The sequence below is a fragment of the Ambystoma mexicanum genome, chromosome 8 (assembly GCF_040938575.1).
Source record: "Ambystoma mexicanum isolate Mex_15411 chromosome 8, UKY_AmexF1_1, whole genome shotgun sequence".
Lineage (NCBI taxonomy): Eukaryota > Metazoa > Chordata > Amphibia > Caudata > Ambystomatidae > Ambystoma > Ambystoma mexicanum.
In genome coordinates this window covers 628,160,395-628,182,621 of record NC_090929.1, presented here as the reverse complement: position 1 = coordinate 628,182,621, position 22,227 = coordinate 628,160,395, and the positions used below count along the sequence as shown (strand labels likewise).

At 44.6% G+C, this 22,227-nt stretch overlaps 1 protein-coding gene across 12 annotated transcripts in view; it reads left to right on the top strand.

Annotated features, from left to right (window-relative positions):
* EIF4G3 (eukaryotic translation initiation factor 4 gamma 3) overlaps nt 1–22,227 on the top strand; it is a 4,880,525-nt gene that overhangs the window by 1,501,897 nt on the left and 3,356,401 nt on the right. For all 12 annotated transcript variants that reach the window (XM_069610350.1, XM_069610349.1, XM_069610345.1 and 9 more), the window contains one exon: nt 19,745–19,863. In XM_069610350.1, the coding sequence (XP_069466451.1) occupies nt 19,745–19,863 (119 nt within the window). The remainder of the gene's footprint in view (nt 1–19,744; nt 19,864–22,227) is intronic.

Below are 22,227 nucleotides of genomic sequence, written 5' to 3'. Positions count from 1 at the left end.
ATACCGCATAGCTTAGTTCTTGGGAACTAGGCTATGGGAGTGCTCCATGTTGGCCCAAGGAAAAGTAGTCCCCATTCAAAGATGTTCTCCATACTGAATGAGCCTGGCGCCAAAGGCGCCAGGACTGACTCCAAGAGAGTCTGGGGAGGGGATGTAAGGCCTCCAAGACCTTAGTGGATCCCTGACCTTACCTGGCAGGTTGACTTGCCAGTTGGGGTTTGGGGGTAAGGGTCGTGACCGATCTAATAAGAAAATGAAAAAACCCAAGAGAAACAACCCCCAACCCCTACCTCACCTGTACCCTCATGCACCACCCCTTGCCCCACTGTACCGACAGCAGTGACCAATGAGTATCATAACATTGCTTGTTCTCTCAGAACCAAGTTTGGTCTTTAAATCAAGTCTAGTAATCGGATTCTCTGTGGACACCAGTTCACCCGGCAGTCTTTGTAGAGGAAGCCAGTATCGGGTCCTCTTTAAATTTCCTTTGTCCCTCCTGAATCGCATACGTCACCCGTTTTAATAAAACAAAATGCCATATCTTCCGCAATCCATTCCTGTTCCTTGGGGGGCCTCTGGGCTCTTCCATTTGTGGGCTACTATCGACAGCGCTGCGATACTGATAATCATGTGTGCCTTTCCTTGAGCCTTTGTCCGTAAGCTGCCTGGCACGTCCCCCATTCCTAGCATAGCCTGCCTGCAGTATCTGCGGATTTGGGGCCTGAAGATGGGTCTCATGGCTTCATTTATACTGTTAGTTGCCATCCACGTCATACCAGAGGGAGCCTTCCATTCGGAAAATTTTTGCGCCTGAAACTGAACAGTTCAACACAAGAGATTTTCAAGTCAGAAGCTCAAGCCTTAAGTTCTAAACTTCAAGCCAGGCAATATCCGAAGAAGATAATAAAACGGGCACTGAAAAGGTCCACGAATAATAACCCTGAGGCACTTCTTGAATATCGCGACAGAACCAAAGAGAAGAATTTGGTTTTTGTCAGCACGTTCACCCCCTTGGCCAATCAAGTTGTTACGATCATTCGAAAGAACTGGCATATACTAATGGGTGGAGAATGTCCTTTGGAACCCACTTTGTGTGCGTTCAAAAGAGGACCTAATTTAAAAGATCTCCTCACAAGAAATGATATTTCTAGAGGTGTTTCACAGCAGATGAGCATCACAGAGTTGTGGGGCTTACCGAAAATGTTAGGACAGGCACCCTGCGGGCATTGCGTGAATTGCGATCTAACAAGAACTACACAAGTAGACCTAGGCTTGGGAAGACTATGGTCATAGATGACGTTTACCAATTGCAAAACTAGCAACGTAATATATGCAATATGGTGCCCATACAACAAATTGTATATAGGGATGACAAAACGTAAAATCAAGGTTAGAATTTCGGAGCATAAAAGTTGTATTAAAAACAAAGTGCCGACAGCTCCAATGGTTAATCATTTCTTAATGATGGACCATGGAAGGAATGCTTTTAGATGGACAGTGTTATTACATGTGCAACCATCTTATGATGGGGAATCTGTAATCAAAAGATTACAGGCAAAATAATTATGGCTCATCTTTTTGTGCAACTCAGCAGTGACCGGGCTGAATGAGGCCGGTGATTGAAATAGCATGGTATGAAATATGCGGGTTATTAAACGCTGGTTATCACAACTACATCCGTGTGTAATATTCGGTTAAAACCAGGGTAGACAACTCGCGGCCAAAAGAGGAATATAGTTGTATTCATAAAACACATGTGAACCAGATTCTTTTATTAAGGATTAATATGTAGTTTCAGTATTTTATAAAAACGCCCGATCACTTTACCTGCGTATTCAATTGGGACGTTGCCACTATATTGCGTGCAAAACATCATGATGGTAATCCTTCCTACACAATTCTGTGCGGTTTGACAAACGACCATGCACGCTGGGGCTTACGCCTTTAATTGGTTACAGCTGCACAGGTCTAGCTACTGGTACTAATACTCGTGCCAAGACACGCCGTACGATCAGGTGACCAATAACGTGATGTTGGCAGGCGAAAGTAACGTGATACTCGAGACGCTGTTCGAGTAAGTATGGAGCCAGATCTTTATCAGCATACCGGACCAATTTGTTTCCGTCTTCCTGTGATGTATTTATTTAGTCGAGTTCTCGTTGTTTCCCCAGTTACATTAAAGTTTTTTTTTTCTTTTTATAAACTTTTTATTGAACATTTAAAAAACAATACAAACCATAATTGCAGTGGATATAATAACTTTTCACATATACATTATTCAGCCGTGTTCACTGCTGCCCTCTTCCCACCCCCTGTTCCGAGCCTACCACTTCTGGTGTTCAGTTCCTGCATCTTGTGGTGAGGTTTCCCCTTCCGTTATATCCAAGGGGTCTTGAATTGACCCAAATAGTTCTGCTATAAGCAGTCTCCAGGCCATCAGAGTCTGTTTCCTCCTCCCCCCCAGTGCTACTAGCTTCCTTCCATACTATGATTTCAGCCTCCGCCCACTTCTGCAGGTCTTTCCACAACAACTCCAATCGTGGTTTGTGGCACGCCTTTCACCCCATAGCTATCCTCCGCTTGGCAAGCGCATATGCCAGATCTTTCAATTTGCCTACATACCTGAGTTTCCGTGACCTAGGGAACCCTCCTAACAGGCAGGCCAACAGAGTGTCCACCATGAGCCTGATACCCCTTGCTTCTAGTTTACGTGCAACCTCACCCCAAAAGCACTTGATAACTGGGCATGACCAGAACATGTGTACCATGCCTGCATTCTCTTCATCGCACTTAGGGCATGCCTGCCGTCCCATATTCTTAAACTTGGCCATCTTTTGGGGTGTCAAGTACGCCCTATGCGTAATATACAATTGCATCTGTTGAAGTCTTGCGTTTCTCGACACTTTCTTGTGATACCCCTGAACTCGTACCCACATCCTGTCCTCCATCGGAGTACCCACTTCCTCCTCCCATTCCAGTATCAATTGCACCAGCTCCTTTCCCACTCTGGACATCATCATCTCATAAATCCTAGATATTTCGTGTCCCCCTTCTGCTATATCATATATTATGTCCAAAGTAACATCTGTCTCTTCCTCAAGCACCAATTCAGACCACATTCTCTTAAGCCTCTGCACCAGTCTGATACATGATGTACTGACCGGTGTGCAACCCAGTTTCTGCCCCCAGCACCTCAAAATCTGTTATGGCTCCTTCTTGCCAGATGTCTCCCAATGTCACTATCCCAGCCGGCTCCCAGTGATTTCTAATTGTCATCCTTAGTTGCTCATCCCCACCCGCCAGTGCAACCAACGGTGCTTGAGGGGAGCACGGGCATGGGTTCCCCATCAGTTGGCACGCCCTACGCCACATTTTCCACCCTAGCACCAACATCTCGGGGCGCCCATCCATAACAGCCTGGGGCAACCACATTATCTCTCTTAGGTAAAATGGGGCACATTCCCGTTGGAACAACCTGGTTTCGGTGGTCGCATCCTCCCAGAGCCATTTAGCCACATATTGCAGCTGACTTGCAACATAATAGACTTCATAGTTAGGCAATTTTATACCCCCCTTCTTGTAAGAATGCTGCAGCTTCCAGCGCGCCACTCGGTTACGTGTACCTTGCCACAGGAAGTCCCGACACATACAGGCCAATCTACTAAAAAAACTTTTTTGGTATGAAATACGGGATGTTCCTGAAGTAATGCAGAAGCCTAGGTAATACCACCATCTTCAACATTGCGCTTCGTCCCATCATTGCAAGGGGCAGTTTCACCCAGAACCGCATACAGTTTTCAATTTTCGTGATAGCCACTTCTGTGTTGCGTTTATGCTCTCCCTCCGCCGCGTGGTAGACATCTATTCCTAGATAATGAAATGTACTGGGGGCTCACGGTACCTGTAGCACCGGTAGATGCTCTAGGGGGATTCCTTTAGACCTACCCAGGGGGAACATACTGGACTTCTGGGGGTTCACCGCTATGCCAGACATTCTGGCATACCTTCCCATCACCTCCAGAACATATTGGAGATTCTCCTCCGGGTACCGCAGATACAGTAGTATGTCATCTGCGTACAATGATATCAGGTGGCGTTCATCGCCCACAGGGATGCCTATCGTGTCATATTGTTGCCTTAAATAGATCACCAGGGGTTCTAGAGCCAGTATGTAGAGCATAGGGGACCATGGGCAGCCCTGTCTGGTTCCTCTGTGGAGTTCCCACCTATCTGATATCACTGACCCTGTTTTTAACCCTGGCCAGCGGTTCACTATATAACATTGTGGCCCATCGTAGGTATCCTGGACCCATCCCATAGCTCTCTAGGCCCGCCATCAGCCACGGCCATTTGACCGAGTCAAAGGCCTTTATTGCATCCAGTGACACCACCGCCAGTTCCTCTTCGCTCTCGTTTCCATATTCAATAACTCTGTGGAGCCTTCTGAGATTATGAGGTATGTTCCTATTAGGAACATAGCCCGTCTGATCCGAGTGTATCAGTTTACCTATAACTTTCCTCAGTCTATTCGCCAGAATAGCAGTCAAAGTTTTACTATCTTGATTCAACAGGGGTCTATAAGAACTGCAGCAGTGCCCTGGCTTATTATGCTTGGGGAGCGGTATTATAATCGCTTCTCTGAGTGACTCTGGCAGTCTGCCTCGCTCATGCGCCTCGTTCAGCATATCTAACAGTGGGGGGAGCACCTCATCTTTAAATGCTTTATAGAACTTGCTCGGGAGTCCATCAACCCCCGGGGTCTTACTAGTCGGCAACTGCCTTACCACCTCTCCAGTTACATTAGAGTTGAGGCTCTGTGGAGTACGATGTTGTAGAGGGATTATTGACACCATGCGTTTGTTTTGTATGAAGGTTTGGACGATCCGAGTGAGGTAACGGCACTGTTCGCAGTAACCAACGATAGAGCATTTTCAGCTCCCGAACGCAGACACACTATGATTTTACACCAGGAGGGACTTTTCATCCCGGTAGTGCGTATCCTCACGCATGCCTCCAAAAATAAGAGGGTAAGCATGAGTTTTCAATTTTTATTATAAATAGTGCAGGCTAGGGTCAAGAGGTTCCGTAATTATAATGCATTCAAAAGAGAGGAACTATGCAAGTAATTCGGAATGCAATTGAGTATATGAAAGTGTAGTGACATTTCACATGACCACAATCAAGTGTCCGGCCCCCTAATACCTAATTACTGTTCTGTTGTTAATTGTATAGAGTAAAAGGTTGTTGCTGACATTTATATCAAAGTTAGCACGAGTGACTGATGCCACATTTAAATTGGGGCTCAACTATTTCTACTGCTATTTGTAGTGCTCTAATTAGTAATCGTCGATATGGCAGGTGTAGTATAGAAAGTATAAGGAAAACTTGTAATTTTGGATTGGAACTAGAATGGCATAGCTGGTTCTGATTGGTGTGTTTATGTCTACAGATCACAAGTCTACAGCGAAGACAAGTCTATATACCCATTGATGGTGTTAGTAATAAATGCCATCACGGAGAGCCATTGGTAGGAGATTTTTTTACTCCTACCCTCTGGAGGCTTTAAGTAATAGTAAACCGCATTATTAATTGCTGTTGTTTTATGTTGTTTCCCCTAAGATTTATGAAGAACACTACAGAGAAGAGTAGTTTTATGAATGTGAAGACCTGTTATTGTGTAATTGCTGTTTTTCCCCTGATGAAGTTCTTATGTATTTATGTAACCATTGATAAAGAACAAAACATGTTGGGTGTTATAGGGTGTTGTACAGTTGCCAACATGTCACAATGAATTATTCAGTTAAATTGAACCACATGATTGTACACATGAGGATTCATTTATTAAGGATATTAGATGTTTTAAGAGAGCAACCGGTAGGATAGGGACTGTCTTGTGTACTTGATAGAAGTGCTTATCACTATACAGGGAGTTGGTAGTTTTAGATAGCTATCGAAAGAGTGAAATTGTGCATTGTAAGGTTCTTTGAACCTTATTCCAAAATGATAGGAGGTTAGAATCTCACCTTATAGATTCAACTGCACATAATGAGACAAAATGTTTTTTAAAAAAAGAAAACAAATCGTGTTTCATCTCAGAAAAGTACTCTGCATTTTGGTTTTCAAGTTCTGAATTGTGTAAATGCTTTTGATATAATAAAGTGTTATAATTAATTGTTACAGTGTATGGTAAAATTGTTTCAAGGGTTGTAAGTGTTCAAAGAGTGGTGTTTTTCATTCCCAAAGGGATAACAACATAGAGGCAACAAGATTCTCTAGTTCAGAAGCTATCGCAAGCCTGCTTGGGAACAAATCTCTGGGCCGTTAACATTTTCCCCAGAGTCTTTCTTGTGTTATTTGGTGGTTCATTTATACTGTCCCACAAGGTTTGGAGAACTGGGCATCCCCACCAGATGTGCTCCCAGGTGCCCCTTTCACTGCATCCGGCCCAGCAGCCCACGGAAACTGCAGGATAGTACCTATTGAATTTCTCTGGGGTTAGAGGCCATCGCATCATTACATGAATCCACATCTCCTAGATTTGGAGCGCCCTCATGATAGTTGGGATGCTTTGCCATAGCTTACAACAATGTTCCTCCAGTATCGGTCCCCCCAGGGCTCTCTCCCGCTGATTCATGGATGCCCATTCGGGGCACGCTGAAGGATCTGAAAGTAGTTTATAGAGTGCTGATATCATATGGTGATCCCCAGAGTTGATCAACACATACTTTTTGAAGAGGGTGAACTCCCTGGTCGCTACTTGCTTATTCCCCAGAGCTGTTAGCCAGTGTCTCAATTTGGTACATCTGAATCTTTCCTCCTCCCCCAATCCGAAGAGCTGTTTGTTGTTGTAACTTCATGATCTCTTGGCCCTCAACCAAATCCCTTATATTCTGAAAGCACAGAGCCTCCCAGCTTGCAAAGGGTCTTTGTTCCGTCACCAGTTCAAACTGGGGGTTGCGAAACAGTGGTGTTAATGGAGAGGGAAATGTTGTCAGGCCTACCCGCCATTCCACCATGTCCAAGACCTCCCCTACTAGGGATGTGATTTGGCTTTTGTACATGTTCCTTGGTCTGTCTGCCTTTGGGCACCACAGTTCTTTCTCTAGAGGCCTACCCACCGCGGCTCTGTCCATCCTCAGCCAAACTTTATCCTGTTTCCCCAAGAACCATTCCATTGGTGTCCCCCCTTTTCAAAATGAAGGTCCCTACCTTCTTATATAGGGTTTTAAAGAATTTCTGTGGGACTGCTAGTGGTAAGGCTTGAAAGTGCTATAGCACCTTGGGGAGTATGACGATTTGAATGCATTTTATCCTGCCTATCCATGATATGGAGAGGGGCACATGTTCATCCAGCCAGTTCTTAATCTGGTCCAATAAAGGAGGATAATTGGCCCGGTAAATGGAATCCAATGAGTTGGTGATGTGTATTCCCAAATTACAGAGGCCCTTGTCAGCCCTCCTATATGGGCATGTTTCCAGTGCCGCAGATGATACTGAATGACACCCCCCCACTCCGTAGTACCATTAATTAAGATTTGTGGGAATTGATTTCTAAACCTGCAACTAAGCTGAATTCCCTAAGGCCTGCGATTGACGCTGGCAAGGATCTATCTGGGTCTGTGATTGTGAGCAGCAAATCATTGGCGAAGGCCACCACTTTGTTCTAAGCCCCCAAACGGGATTCCCTTCATTTTTGGCACGGATCTGCGCCAATAATGGCTCATGGTATATTGCATATAATATTGGGGATAATGGGCATCCTTGCTTAGTGCCCGAGAGACTATCACCTGTGATATGTGGCTAATCGTAACGTTGGGGAGTGATAGTTGGCCCTGATCAGTTAGAAGAATCTCAGCCCAAATCCCATAACCTCCAATGCATGGAATAGAAAAGACCATTCTACTCGATCGAAAGCCTTCTCGGCGTCTCTGGCAAGTACCATTGCAGGGACCCTGCTTTGTTCACCTTCTCTATCAGGTGAAATACCTGTCTCATGTTGTCAAATGTTTGCCTCCCCTTAACAAAACCTGACTGATGTGGTTGAACTAGTTTGGGAAGCATCTTTTCCAATCTTGTCACTAGTATTTTCGTAAAAAGAATTGTATCTAGGTTTTTGAGGGCTATAGGCTGATAAGACCCGCATAGCGCTTTATCCTTATTTGGCTTGGGGAATAACACAACTTTTGCCTCCTCCTTGGTCTGGGTAACCCGTCCTGAAACCTCAAATGTATTGAACAGAGAGGTCGTCACCGGGACTAATCTTTGAATACCATGTAGAAAATCGCCAGGAAGCCCTCTCTAGACTTTTCCTTTCCCCTGACCCGATTTTTGGTAGTGAACAGAGATTGAAATAGGTGTTTTGATGTTGTATACTCAGGGAGTCTGTAGCGTATAGCATCTAGTAGAACGTTGTAAAGGTCTGCACTATGTCCTCCAATGAGGAACCGTAGGTTCCCTGTCCTGTTCTAATCTGGAGAATAGTCTGTGACGCTGCCTCCTTCCTCACTTGACGTGCAAGCATGCAGTCTGCTTTGTTTGCTTTAATGTAAAACTGCTGCCGCATATATAACATGAATTTCTCTGCCTGCTTGGTCTGGAGTAATTCCAATTGACCTTTAACCGATCTAAATTCTTTCCTAAGGGCCACCCCGTGCCGGTTTCCATTCTACTCATCACCCCTTTTAATTGCGATTCTAAATCGTCCTGAAGGTTAGCAAGTTGTTTCTCCCACTGGACCTTCCTTGCGATAAATTCCCCCCTCATGTTTGCTTTAAATGCATCCCATACAGTTTGTTCCTGCACTTCTGGGGTCTAGTTCTTTTCAAAGAATTCCCTAATTTTACCCCGCAATTCCTCGCAAGTCACTTGTTCCCTGAGTAGATGACTCAGGAATTTCCATGTCTATTGCCATAGCACGGCCCCATGCCTTTCTTGAAATATCTTAATCATGCGAGGAGCGTGGTCTGAAATGGCTATGGTCCCCAGCTCCATCTTCTGGACTTGCCCCACTAGCGTGTTAGACACCCAAATATTATCTATCTTCGAGAAGGATCAGTGAACATGGGAGTAGAACGTGTACCATATATACCCCATTTGAGTATCCTTATAGGAGTCCACTACGGCCAACTATGCCATTTTTGCCTTTAATTTCACTGTAGGGGCCCCTTTGTACAGAAATATCTTTGCGCTCTTTTCATTTATGGGGTCCAGTGCATTGTTGAAGTCCCCTGTTACTATGAGCTGTCCCACCGCTAACCTTTCCAATTGGGCCAGCACCACCCGCAGGACCCGTCTTGCCCGGTATTCGGAGCATATATAGTGGCCACTTTGTATTGTTCCCTCCCCCAGCGAATCTGAGCAAATATGTGCTTGCCTTCCATGTCCACCTCAGTTGCCCCTAGGTGCACTCCTGCTAGCTCCGTAAGGGCTATAGGTACCCCTCCTGTTTTTCCCTGGGCATTGGCTTGCAGGTTATGGGGATATCCGCTTATTCCCAGTTTGTGTTCATCTCTCTTGCAAATATGGGTCTCCTGCAGTGTTACTATTTTGGGCTTTTCCCGTCTCAGGAATTATTTCACTTTTTTCCGTTTGACTAGGGAATTTAGTCCCCTGATGTTAAGTGCCAGTGATCTAAATATATGTTTAGCCCCCATGACAGTCTTGGAGCATTGTTTTACTTATGACCTGCTGTCCCCTCCTACCCCTACTTAACATGCCCCAATCTCCCCTCCCTTACAGCCCCCACCCCTTAAATCTCTGGTCAGACTCAGTCCTCCTGCCCCTGTCCCATGAAATACATCAAGGGGGCAGTGTCTTGCTAGCCACCAGAGAAAACCTGTGCAGGTCTACTAGGACCCTAACCCCCACAAACTCCCAAGTGCCGGGGTACCGCCTCCCTTACCTCCTCAGGCACCAAGCTCACTTTGCACCCCCGACCCTGCCGGAGCATGTTTACCAGGAGCCTTCACCACGTGCTGACAGGCAAAAGGCCCACGCCTGAATGGGCCTGCTCATCTTCCAAGTTCATGATCCGAAGACCTTCCTCACATGTGGTGATGCAGTGTTGGCGGCCCTCCCATCAGAACAGTAGGCTGAAGGGAAACATCCATTTAGATTTGTATTTTTGTATTTGTATTCTTATTGTATTTTATATAGCCCTTTAAACCAAAGCGCTTCAGAGTTACAGAACATAGTACAAAATAATGAAAAATTGTCAGAACAATGATTCATCAAATCTTACTGGTAGCAGGCAATCAGAAACTTTGAAGATGGGTTCTTAAAGAAGCACAGAAAAGAGAAAAATCAGTAATAGAATGGATAGAGACTGGGAGAAGATTCCAATGAAGAGGGGCGAGAAGCTGTGAAGATCGAAACTGGGACTGAGCGCACGGGGGATGAGGAACAGTTAACCTAAAAAGAGAACAACGTAGGGAATGACCAGAAGAATAAAAAGATAAAGTACAGCAAGATAGTCAGGTGCCAGATGATAGAGGGATTTCAAGACAAGACAGAGAAAAATAAATTTAAGTTGAGTGAAAGGGAAGCCAGCCAAGTGAAGCCAGGGAGGAAGAAATGGAGTCTCTATAGGAGAGAAGACATAGAAGACGAATAGAAGAATTGTAATTAGATTTCAAGGAAGCAAGACAGGAAGACAAGACTAAAGAGAGTAGTAGAACAGTAGAAGAGATGTGAGAAAATTAGTGAGGAAATTAGTAGTTTGGTGGCTTGAAAAGTAAGGAAAAGCCGGACTTTGCGACAATTGTAGAGACGTAAACGACAGGAGCGAGAAGTGAGAGAGATGTGGTGAGAAAAAGTAAGATTCGAGTCACGGTAGAGACCAAGATTATGACCTGTGGGAGAGATAGAAAGATTTGAAGGAGGAGCAGACACAAAATGAGGTGGTAGGAGTGGGGGCAGAGTGTTGGCATGGAAGAATAGGACCTCTGTCTTCCCTGCATTTTAGGTGAGGAAGTGAAATGCCCTCCAGGCCTTAAGAGCAGAAAGACAGGCAGTAAGAGTCTGGTGGATCTCAGATGTGAAGGAAGAGAAAGAAAGTGTTGAGTGTTGTCAGCATAAAAATGATGAGAAAGACCAAATGAAGAAATTATAGCTGCGACTCGAGCAGTATAAAGAGAGAAAAGAAACGGACCCAGGACTGATCCTTGGGGAACACCGTGCTCAAGCGAAAGTGGTGAGGAGGTCTGACCATCCCAAGAGACGGAGAATGTTCTATCGGACAAATAGGAAGAGAACCAGGAAAGAACAGAATCCCCAAGGCCAAAAGAAGAGAGCGCGAATCCAAGAGCAAAGAGTGATCGATAGTGTCAAAAGCCGCAGATAAGTCAAGAAGAATAAGAAGGAAGGAGTGTTTAGAGTAGCGAGCTGTAAGAAGAGAATTGAGTGTGCAGATAAGAGCGGTTTCAGTGGAATGGCAGGGGCAAAAGCCAGACTGAAAACTAGGGACAAGGGATAAGTTAGACAAAGGATGAAACCTGAGAATACACAAGGCGTTCCAAGAGTTTAGACAGGTAAGGTAGACGGGAGATAGGGCGAAAGTTTGAAACAATCAAATAATTTGCAGTCGGTTCTTTCAGAATGGGAATGATGGTTGCAGCTGTAGGGAAAGTAGAAGCAGAGCGACAGATATTAAATAAACAAGGTAAGACCTTAAGAAAGGATAAGCCTTGGAAATAAGAGTAGACGGAATAGGATCTGTAGGGGTTGCTATGGGATGAGCTTTAGTTAACAGAAGTAGCATATCAAATTGGGAAACTGGTGCAAAGCTAGAAATAAAAGCTGAGGCGGATGGAGCAGAAGAAGGAGCAACAGTTTAGCGGGGAGAATTTAGAATATCTTGACATAGAGAGTGAACCTTAGAAGAAAAGAAATTAGCAAAGTCAGAAGCTGACAAGACAGTTAATAGAATAGTCTGGAGAAGGAGGAGAAAGAAGCTGTGTTAAAGCTTGGAAGAGACGCCTAGGTTAGGCAAATTGAGTATGAAGAAGGTCTGAAAAGTAAGCACGTTTATCAGAAATAAGGCAGTTATCATAAAGAGCGTGATAGGAGAAGTACGTGGAGTGATTGGATGGGGATCTTGTTTTGAGCCTGCATATTTCCAAACATCAGAGAAGGCGTCGCATGGCACGGAGGTGAGATTAGAGCCGGGTTCAGAAGGTTTACGAGTAGGCTGAAAAGCAGACAGAGGATAGAGTAGATCAAGACCAGATGAGAGAGATGATGAGGGGACAGATGCAGCTTCATCAGCACTGAGAAGGGAAAAGTTCGACAGGAGAGGAAGAGTATTGGAGCAGGTGTCAAGAAACAATGAAGGATTGAAACTGTGCAGATCACGCCAAAAGGTCTTTTTTGAGAGAGAAGGAGGCAAGTTCAAAGGGATGGAAGACAGAAGTGATGCAGAAAGTAGATGGTGGTCAGATACAGGTAGGACCTGTACAGCAGAGGCAGTACAACTGGAAAGGAAAATTAGATCTAGTGGAGAACTAGAAGTATGAGTAGGAGGAGTAGGAAGAGATGATAACATATGAGAATCAAGAATGGAAAGAAATGGAGAGGCAGAGTGAGTAGAAGATAAGTGAAGATTAAAGTCACCTAGTATTACCAGAGGTGTGGGATTAGGTAGACTATGAGAAAGAAGGTGATAAATATCATCACAAAAGGTGCCGAGCGGGCCAGGAGGATGATGGATAATAAGAAAAGAGATGGAGCCTCATGGCGTGGCTAAATTGGGGGACCTAGTAAACGAACAGGGGATCCTAACGTTCGCTGAGCTGAACGAGGCCACTGGATTGCCGACAGGGAAGTTTCTGCTCCACACAGCAGTGGTGCGGAGGCTCGTGGACAGATGGCCAGAGGTTATGAATCCGGAAGCAGAACATGAGGTCATCGAAACCATACTAAACACGGCTGAGGGGGGGACATGAAACCTCACGGCTTTACGAAGCGCTAATGGACAGCAGGACCAAGAAAGAACTGAAATGCAAAGTGAAATGGGAAAACGAACTAGGCCTGGAATTTGAAGAGAAGGAATGGGGAAATGTAACCCAATACCACAAAAAGGTCTCCAGGAATGCCCGCCTGCAACTCATACAGTTTTACATCACCAACAGAACATACCTCACACCGGAAGGCATCTCAAGGTTCAGGGGAGCGGGAGCTCAAGAATGTCCCAAATGTAACAAATCTATGGTAGGAATGACTCCTATGTTCTGGGGATGTCGAATGATAAGTGTTTTCTGGAGGCAGGCAGCTGCAAAAGTGGCAGAGGCAGGCATCGATATAGATGTGCAGACTCCAGTAGCTTGCTTCTTGGGCAGATGCAAAAGAAGCAGGAAAAACAAACCTCTAAATAAACTAAAGGATTTGATATACATAACGACGAAAAGACGCATAGCTATGGGATGGAAAAGCACAAAGAGCCCAAGTATGGCACTGTGGTGGGGGGACCTCCTGAGGTGGGTGACGGCCAAAACAGGAGCATGGGAGAATGCATTGCAAGAACAGAGGCTGGACACCAGTGGAGACTTGTACCAATGGGTGGCGCTCATGGTACCATTACTCCACCCCAGAGAGGAAGACACCACCTCAGACAAAGTATGCAGCCTGAGCTCGGAACCTGGTACAATTAGAACTGATGGACAAACAGTGGTCTTTGGGGGGAGGGGCGCGAGGGGAGGGCTGGGAATCACAAGCGCAAATCATGAACAATACACTGATAATATTGTAAGTTTGGTTCAGACTGTTTAAAACTAATAGAAAATTTAAAAAATAAATTAAAAAAGATGGCATGAGTATTAGTACATTTTGTAGAGGAATTCAAAGGAAGAATAGACGGGTAAATGAACAGGCAAAGGAATAGAAGAGTAGGAAGAACGGTAGAGTATGCCAATGCCCCCACCGCGATTGCTGGTTCTGGGAATGTGGGTAAAAGATGAGAGAGAAGGAGTGAGAGAGGCAATAACAGTAGTGTTAGGGGTAGAATCCAGGTTTCGGTAATACATAGAAAATGAAAACGTAGTCTTATTTCACTTGGGCTCGTGTCAAGGCTTTACAACTGGCCCCATCATTCTCCACTTCATTAACTTGCGCCAGACCCTGATACAACTGTATTTCAGTGCTGCCTTTTATGGCGGCAGTCCGAATGTTCTCTTTTTGACCATATTGCCCTCCCACCACATTTCTTGGTCTGGCACTGGGCCTCTCACCTCATATGCCCCCACCTGATGGATCCAATCCAAATGGACCGCACCTCCATTCTCCAGCTCCAATAGGTTGGCAAAGACTTTCTGCATCGTCTCTTTGAGGTCCTGATCTTCTACTCCTTCTGACAGCCACTTTACCCTGATGTTAGATCTTCTCGAGGGATTCTTGAGGTTTTTGGATAACCCTTTCCAGCTGTTCCTCTAGACCATCTATCTTGCGTGTCTTCCGGCTGTTCTTGGATGACATTTTGAGCCGCATCGGTTCTCTCCCCTAGTTCTGCGATGTCAACCTTCACCTCTCTTAGTGAATGTTCTAGCTCCGTTCTTATCAGGCTCAGTTGGGATTGAAGGGTCTCTGTAATTTTGTCACTCAACTCCTGAAGGCATTGTTGAAAAAGTTATTTGGTCTCTGCTTACCCCGCCATCTGGCTTGATGAGGTGTTGGATTCCTCTTGCCCCGATAAACCCTGTTCGGCAGAGCAGCCCTCCTCCTCTGCAAGGTGCCCTCTTGTGGCTACTTCGCCGGTTTGGGAGTTGGGTGCCTCTCCATGGGTTCTTTATTTTTTTGTCGCGATATCAGCAGACACTGTCTGGGGTCTCCCAGTACTTCCCACTTGCCAGCCAGTCACTGAGGCCCGCACCCTTCCTCCGCCCTGGAGACAACTGCCCACCCGGGTGTCTTCCGTGTGGGACTAAGTCCGCTTTCCCAAGGCCTGGTGCCGCCTCTGTTGTGGGAGGTAGTAACAGTTATCTTTGGCCCCTAGTGGTAGCATGTGCCAATTGGTGGTATCCCACTCCTGCCAATGATGATTTTTCCTTTACTTCAGTTTTGTAGTGGAAGGGGGAGCCTAATGCCCAGATCTCTATGTCCCATTGTAGAGAGGGCTCCCACAAGGTCAGTTCCGGTGGTTGGGGGCCTTGTCTGTCTCCCAGTCCTGCTATGCATGAGGCCTCCTCTCAGGGCCCGTTTCTGGGGGTGGGGTTATAGGCCATGGAGCCCCGGTGTAGTACGTTGCCCAGTTTGTACTTGGGAGGGGGGGGACCACACGCCCCCCGCGCCAGCTCTCCCTACTCTCCTGTGCAGGCCTCAGGTTGACGCAGGGGCTCCCCTCCTCTCCTTTGCCTTGGGAGCTGCTCCGGGTCTGTCCCAAGATTGCTTCTTTTCGGGTCGCACCCACCTTATTGACTGTGGGCGGCGCTCCCTGTGCCCGTTATGGTTGCAGTTGCCACCGGCTCGCTCCTTGCCCGTGACTACTTTGTTCTTCTGGGCCTGCTCAGGTGGTTACTTCGCACTTTCCGTTCCTGGCACACTCCTTCCAGAGCCTGGCCTGTCTGGGTACCGTGCTGCATACCGCAGCGCTTTATGCTCAGTTTTGCTGCTTCAGTGGATGAGGGGCTGGGGACCGCATTCTGCGCTGCCTTAGATCACCCAGGGAAGAATAACCGGGCCACCTGCCTCAGTCACACATCGCCGCTACTGGGCGTTCGCTGCTTCCCCCTCCGAAAATCCTTACAGGTTCTGTGTAAGTTACCGGAATACGTCGGTCTTCTACACCCAGCCGGTGGGGGGCAGCTTAATGTATTTGCTTGTGTGTTGCTTTGGCGCTGTGGCGAGAGTTCTTTGTTCACGGTGCTCGCGTCCCTGCGGCCATCTTGAAAGTCTGGAACAGTTCTTTGATTCTTAATATTTAGTCTCGGTATCAGGAGTGATCCAGAACTTTATCTTGTGTTCAAACAGGCAGTTTTGTCCTTTAATTCATTTTCTCAATAGCCTCTAGCAACTTTTTCCTAAGGTTGCAGCATGTTTTCACTTACTGTCTGAATGGTGTAATGGTTTTTTGCCTAAAGTGGCTTTCTCAATGGACTCTGGGAACTTTGTCTTCAAGCCCCCACAAAGCAGCAGTTCTGCTCTTAATTACATTAATTTGTTTTTTGAGGAAATTGGCCTGCAAGTTCCACTGTGAATTGATTTTCGTTTTTATTCCCTTTTTTTGATTTGGCTTTAGGAACTTTCCCTCTCGGTTCCAGCTTGCATCCTTTTTTCTATCATCAACTTTTTTTTATGTACTTTGCTGAGTTAACAACTCCTGCCTTTTGCTCTCACCGATGCTCCACTCTGCTGTTCTATGGCTGTGGTCTTTTTGTCTTCCCCGGAGCTTACAGACCGAGCATCCAATATCTGTCAACCCTCCTGTACTCATTCAGCCTCCCTGGACACACTGCAGTTCTGATTGCTTAGGATGATCTGATGTGCTCCAGCTTTGTCAAGACTGCCTGGTTTCTCTTGTCTCCTCTGACTGCTACCCTTCTCCCGGATTAATATGTCCTTCTGTCTCATGGTACTGAGGTCACATGCCATAAGCATTGAAGAAAGACTTTGTACTCCATATTTTGTATGATGTTGTGGTGGGCTCTGCACCACAATATTCACAACCCGTATAACCATGTTAACCACAAGAAAGTAGGGAGGGCCGAGATATTGCTAATTTTCCTTTGGTAGACACTCCATATCTATCGAAATAGCAAATTAATTGGCCAGTGCAAGGAATTACAACTGTCAAGGGTGCTATGAGTGATAACCTCATCCTGGTAACATTTTCTGTGTCGATTGTGAATTGACCCCTTTGGCAATTTATGATGGAATTTGTGACAAAGTTACATATCTATGTATCCACAAAATAGGTCTCTGGAGGAAGTGTTCATGGTTCCCTTTTAATGAAAGTTTCTTTAACATTGTCTGCCAATCTCATGATCTCTCATCCACTAATTGAACACAGGGAATGGAAAATTGATGCTAAGAGCTGGTGAACGCCCTACTCCCCTGACTGTCTCAGCTGGAACAAGGTCGTCTTAGCATCACTACAACAATTAGCCATGCTTGATCGAATGCAATTACTTTCAATGCTTCTCTTAAAAGTGTGAGAGAACAGTGAATTAAAACTGTTTTCTAAAATGTATACTTGTGCTATTGTGTTAAAAGACAACCTGTTAGTCGTGCCTTCATTGTAAAGATTGTGAAAGAATACCATTTGTTGAAAACATTTTCCAGAAATATCCAACTGCAAGATTTTGGTGGGGTTAATTTAACATGGATTTTTGTTTTGGTTTTGGTACACACAAAATGTTTTCTTACCAAAATTATTGGTTCTAACCGGCGCTTTGTTTCACAGTGTTGGCGTTAGAATGAAAATGTAAAGCTGACACTTCTTCGCATACCTGCTCTTTCTCAACGTAGATTAAATGTTTTTGTTACTTTTGGTTTTTGTTTGGCATGTTGTACCTAATGTGTGTGAGGAGAATATTGTTTTTTGTAATATATTGATTGTGATCGATTGTGCAAGTCCCAGTGTATTCCAACTGCAATATTTGTTTCAAAATAGGCTTATATGGCCTGTGTTCCGTGTGTGATGGGGATCACTTGCTTGGCATCTGGCTTCCTAAAGAAGTAAACGGCTGCCAGCAAGCTAATTCATGATGAATATGTTTAAGGGTAAGGTAAGTGGTCTTGTAAAGGGCCCTTCTGCCAATAATGCTGTCTGTGTTGTGCATAACTCTGCAGAAAAAAAGACTTATGGGGTGGTGACTGTAAGTGGGAGAGAGGCAGATGCAAAACCCTATTTTGTAAATTGGTGCAGGTCGGAGGCAACCATTACCCGTGTGGCAGTCGGCATTCTCAGGAGAAATGACGCTGGGTGTAGTATCCAGGGTTTGGAGAACTGCAGTACAGTTTGTGATGTTAGCAGCATGAGAGGCTAGGAATCTTAATTTGTCCATTAGGGCTTGTTGATAATCTGATGTAGAAGTGAGTCTGGTGTAAAACATGAGATTTTAGCAGCAAGGTTATTAGTGAGACAAGAAATGTAGGTGAAAACGAGGAAAGAGAGTGATGACCCAAAGATCAAAAAAAAGTTATCAGATGCAAGGTGGGGGCCCTTCTATGTTGCAGCGGTTGTAATACGATTTGAAAGTTAGGTTGGGGATACGCTTTCTTCAGGCAAAGGAACACGAGTTGTGGTCTGTATAATTGATATTTAGCAGACCATCTAACTCCTTGCTCTGCTTTGGATAGGTGGTTATAGCATCTAGTTGAAGAGCCACATCTTGAGCTGTTTAAGTCTTGTGGTTCTCTTCCTTGAAGAGTTGCTTGGGAGTTTAATTTCTAGAGAAGCTACATTTCGCCCAGTAAACTACACGTCAGTTATCTAATTTGACTAATACAGTTGATACAGAAATAATGTTGTGTACGGACACACCTGCCAGTAAGATTGAAAGCCTGTAATAGGCTGCAAGGGAGTTTAGAAGGCTAATAGCCAATTTGAATCTACACATGATCAGCAGTAATCCGGAGAATGGACAAATGAGATCTTGTGATAATCGCCTGCTATCACTTTATCTTTTCCATGTGGTACGTGAAGACCGAGTATTGTTGTCACACAGTATGCCACGTAATTGATGGAAAGTATGCTGCTCGAGATTAACACATCATAAGACACTAATCATTGAGAATTACGCTTTAATAGTGATTTTTTCATACGAGTGCTCTTCCATAATGACATTTCACTATAAACTGCAAAAACTACAGTATTTTAAACTGCTTTGAAATGACTGTGTGATGTTCTTTACTATGTTATGTTACTGTGTTATAACTCATTATACAGCACTTCTCGGTTTCCAAAAGCTGCCTTCTCTCAATAAGCCTGGGCTGTGCAGCATAATACTTTAACTCAAGCCATTGTGTTCTGCTGCTTAATTTATTTGGACCGTCAATTTATTTTGCTTTATTATGTTAAAGATCCGCTTCAGCACACCCTTCTCTATTGTTAGACAATTGTGGACCATTGCACATGCTTTTGACGTTAAGAGTATGTGTCCATACCAATAGAATGCTGCTTTGAGTCACTGCTAGTTTGTTCAGAACACTACCTCTGGTCTCTGTTCTACCACAACTCCTCTCTACCAAGTGTTCTGAGGATGCATGACGGCGACATGTGTAGCACTTTACAAATCCTCAATATGACTCCTGCGTTATTTATCGGTGGAATCCACCCCAATAGATACACAATTAGTAATTAGTCAATTGCATCTTAAATTTGCATCCGGTTTCCATCAACACTGATTGAAGTCGTTTATGCCAATGGCTGGTTCTGCTGAACTTTTAATTATTTTAGTCACCACGATCCCTGCATACTATTATATCCCCATGATACATTACATAAGGAATACTGCCGTGCACTAGTAGCCAGCAGAGTGCAAAATGGCGTTTCTGAGAAAGCTCTTGGAAATGGTTCTGTGTATTGACCACTCTTGGGCCGTTTTTGATGCTGGCCACTGTCATGGTATTATTACAAGTAATGTATTTTCGTATTTACTCTAGCCACTGTTTTTCTTGGGGTTGAATACTTTTTCCATGGCCTGGGCCTATACAGTGTGCATCACAGTTCCCCAGATTATTTTACTTTTGAAGAGGGGCATATCACTCCTCCCGTGTGAACTCACTGCCTTGTTTTCTACTCTTTCCTTTATAGGCTCACCTTTCTATCCAAATCAGCCAGTGTACCAATCTGCTCCAATCATTGTGCCTACACAGCAACAGCCACAGCCGCCTCCTCAGCCTGCTGCGCCTACCAAGAGAGAGAAAAAAACGGTAAGAAAGCTTCCACTATACATATAAATTATTCTTGGTATTGTCCCCAGTGAGGTTCCTGGAAGCAAGGTGAAAGATGAAGGTTTAATTTGAGTCCACCACCGAAACCAAGACATCGGGTGAAGAAGAGTAGAGGTCCCCACACATTGAGAGGAAGTTGCTGTATGATGGGCAGACAATACTAATGTGTATGTTGTAGGCAATACAAGTTCTACGTTTGAGCAATAACTTGTAAGACTCATACTTGATTGTATCTAAAAACACGATATATATATTGGTTGGCTTGTACAAGCTAATGTGTTTTTATATTAGGAAGGCATATCGGCACACTGAGCAAAACATTTAGGTATACACTGACTGGTATGGTGAAAAAAAGTACAGAACTATGGAACCCTATCTCTGCAGATCACCTTCACCAGACATTAGGTAGTCCATAATGTGGCTGCAACTGAATTTATGGCCCACACGAGATCTGTTGGCCGAATGTAAAATCATCAGCACACATCAAAACTTCTGTCGTTTCTGCTTGGATCACACAGCAAAAGAAACGATGGAACATCTTATAGTGGACTGCCCGGCATTCATTCAACCAAGAGTAACACATTTCTATAAACATCTGGCGTTCTTTGGAAACATGTTGATAGAAAATAGATGGCCTATGATTTTGTCTGCAGCCTCGATGAGTATTCGTATCGCCACCTGTTATTTTATCAAATCTCTTGATCTGTGTGGTCGAAATAATTTGGAATCCTCCTTAATAGCGATCTGTAACTGAGACTGAACACATTTGGGTGCTTATCGTGGGGTAGGACAAAATGAGAAAGGTTTGATCCTGTGTGTAAACATTTATGTAACAAACTATTGTGTACCAGTCATAATACCTACAATAGTGGTAGGGTGAAAGTGAATGTGCCTAAGTTTCTGTAGCTGTTGGTTGTGTACATGCATGTTATGCCACTATGAGCGTGTGGCCATTTATGAAGCAAATTGTTCACCAATGAGACGATTAGGCTCACTTGCATTTTCCTATATGTACCTATATGTACAAAAATGAATGTTGATTGTATTTCTTTTATATATTTTCTAAAAATAAATGTCAATTTTATTGCCAAAATTGTTAATTTAAATTGAAAGGTTGATGAATTTCAGCTAAATCAATAAAACAAATTTTAAAAAAATTGTTTTGTACCTGCAATACTTTCAATAGACTCACTTTGAGCACCCTGAAACTTTTTTCGTTTTGTTAAAGATCTAAATGTGATGTTAATTTTAATGCACCCAACTGCTCCAAGGCATTGTTCTTTTCTATGCACGAGCCTAACTTGAGGCAGTCAAGGCACAAAGGTTCCCCCTTCTCTTGACCAAAGTATTAAATGACAAAAATAGGGATACTGTAACAGTCCATAAGTATCCTTCATTAAGGAATGGGCAGAAATTGAACTATCCCTTCCTTCAGGCTTCATTGGGAAGGCACACCCCTGCACGTTCACTCCAGAAAAAATACAACCCGCGAGGGGAAAAAAAGCCCAAGTCACTGCTTTCAAGGATAACCAGTGTTTATTTCTGCAATACACAAATGCATCAGCAAATAATTCTGCTGCAGCCGATCATTCTGCCAAATTGGCGATATGCAGCAAGCTAAAAGGACGCCTGGTGTCAACATTATCACTGCATACAGTACAAACCTGCGAGGCTGGTTGGAGCGACCTATACATATGCGGCCCACTCCATAGGGGATAACATGCCATTGGTCCCAGGCTCTTCTTGTCTGTTTCTGTCCACGTGTTCTGTGGTACCGCAAGCTGCATTGGATACCCGAATTGGGACCACCATACTAGCGCTACTAGGCACTGCTTTGGCACAGCATCTGAGGCCCAACTGGCAGGTGCAAAAGATGACCAGCATGAACACAATCACGGTTACCAGCATCTTCACTATTGCTCCCAGCCAGAAAGGGATCCACGAGAAAATGTTCTCAAACCCATCCTCACTCTTTATTCTGGCCGCTTTCTTCATGCACACTCCCAGTGTGTGTACTGCCCCTATTATTTGCATGAGGGAGCCGGTCTCTGCATCGTTGGAAGGCACGACTGTGCAGCAGGGATCTCTGATCTTTTTGCACACTACTCCATCCATCGTCGTGAGGAGGTCAAGAACATATCGGTTCTGCATTGTCATCAATCTCGGTGCCCGTCATTCTACTTTTATGGCATTGAACCCTTGTTGAGTATCACTTGCCACCTGTATCAGTTTCTGGCAGACGATTTGCAGCCCTTTGGCGTTAGCAGCTGCTTGGACCCCAGACAGTAACAGGGACACAAAGAATGTTTGTGCCACTGAACAGCATTTACTTGTCAGTTCAGA